The following is a 1,323-nucleotide window of genomic DNA, read 5'->3' as shown; positions in this document are numbered from 1 at the left end:
GTTGTCCAATAGCTTGACAATGTGAGCCTTATCTGTGTCTCTGATGCAAGCAGAACCTATCATATTGAGATTTTCCTCTGTGGCCACATGATTGGTTGACGCGTGCCATGGGAGGGAGAGCACCGCACACCAAAAGGCCTCACCGTTGGAGGGATCAGCAATCCTTGCATATTTTGATGTTTTTCCTCTGTAGAGAACTTCTACCTTTCGAGTCACATTCTCCCTAGCAGACTCGGCAAGTGGTCCATTTGATGCCTCATCAATTTTTTGCTCCATCTCGTCCTTGAACAAGAGCCAAGTCATAATCTGGATTGGCAAATGAAGCCAACTAGGCCTTCCTCTGGCAGATGCACTCTGCATCTCTCTCTCAACCCACAACTTGTCCTCATTGTCCAAATGTGCCATGAGAGTTGTTAGGTCGGACTCTCCCAATCTTCTTAGTTGAAATAGACGATCACCAAATGTGGTTGGCACAAATGCATAATCATGCGTCCTACAAAACAAAGAAAAAATATGTTAATATTCTTGAGTACAAACAACTTACTTGACATAGAAGGAGACTCTGATAACAAATTAACTTACTTGTTCAACCTGGACAATGAAAACAAAAGCTCACCCACATCCCTCCGCTCGAACACATAAAATTTACAGAGAACACAACAATGCATGGACAAATCCCCTTGAAACCCTGTAATAAAACACAAAATTAGAAAGGACAAAGAAGCATAAGAAACTATAACATCCCAATGAGAACTCACCTGTAGAAATGCAGTCCATCCAAGCATTGTGTCGATTATTACCATCAAGAATATGCACCATTTTTCGGCTCAAGTACGGACCCCAATCGGGGTCAAGTGCAAGAGTTTCCTCAAATTGTTGATTCACAGTCCTCCAATGCTCATCCCAAGATTCCTCCCTCTCTTGTGTCAATGGTGTCTCCTCCCCTTCCAAGTCCATAATTGATACTGTGAAAGCTCCCATGCTCTCAATGTACCCACCTAGTTTTTTGAAGCTTCGAGTAAGAGACTTATCTGTTGAGGGAGAAACCTTTCGGATTGCCTCCGTCTGGATCATCCTACAAAGAGGAACACGTGGAGGTGGAGACCTAAATTTGACTCCTATCCTATCTAAAAAGGCTTGTGGAGTAGATGTCTCAAGAATCTTCCCAAAAATATCAACCTTGTTTTTTTTCTGCTTGCTTCCTTCAGTTTGGATTGTGACAACTGTTTCTTCTTGATCCTCTAGTGGATGTGTGTTCTATTCCCCCTCTATCTCTCTCCCAGTATCCTCAGTATTCTCACCTTCATCCTCATTATCACCACC

At 42.9% G+C, this 1,323-nt stretch overlaps 1 protein-coding gene across 1 annotated transcript; it reads right to left on the bottom strand.

Annotated features, from left to right (window-relative positions):
* Positions 1-578: 578 nt before the first annotated feature.
* LOC147626407 (uncharacterized) lies at positions 579-1,074 on the bottom strand. The gene is made up of 2 exons (XM_086816803.1): positions 759-1,074; positions 579-688 (listed from the first exon to the last, which is right to left on the bottom strand). The coding sequence occupies exons 1-2, from the start codon at positions 1,072-1,074 to the stop codon at positions 579-581; spliced, it is 426 nt and encodes a 141-aa protein (XP_086672929.1).
* Positions 1,075-1,323: the final 249 nt, after the last annotated feature.

The sequence above is a fragment of the Cibotium barometz genome, chromosome 22, assembly GCF_041138505.1.
Source record: "Cibotium barometz isolate CiBa-2024 chromosome 22, ASM4113850v1, whole genome shotgun sequence".
NCBI classification, from domain to species: Eukaryota; Viridiplantae; Streptophyta; class Polypodiopsida; order Cyatheales; family Cibotiaceae; genus Cibotium; species Cibotium barometz.
Note: the sequence above shows the minus strand (reverse complement) of the source record. Positions and strands in the feature narration are given on the sequence as shown.

Bases quoted from the DNA above. Each gene is read 5' to 3' on its own strand.
- LOC147626407 (XM_086816803.1), bottom strand. From the start codon at position 1,074: ATGATCCAGACGGAGGCAATCCGAAAGGTTTCTCCCTCAACAGATAAG. The intron at 689-758 runs GTGAGTTCTCAT...GTTTTATTACAG, and splicing joins GATGGACTGCATTTCTACAG to GGTTTCAAGGGGATTTGTCC.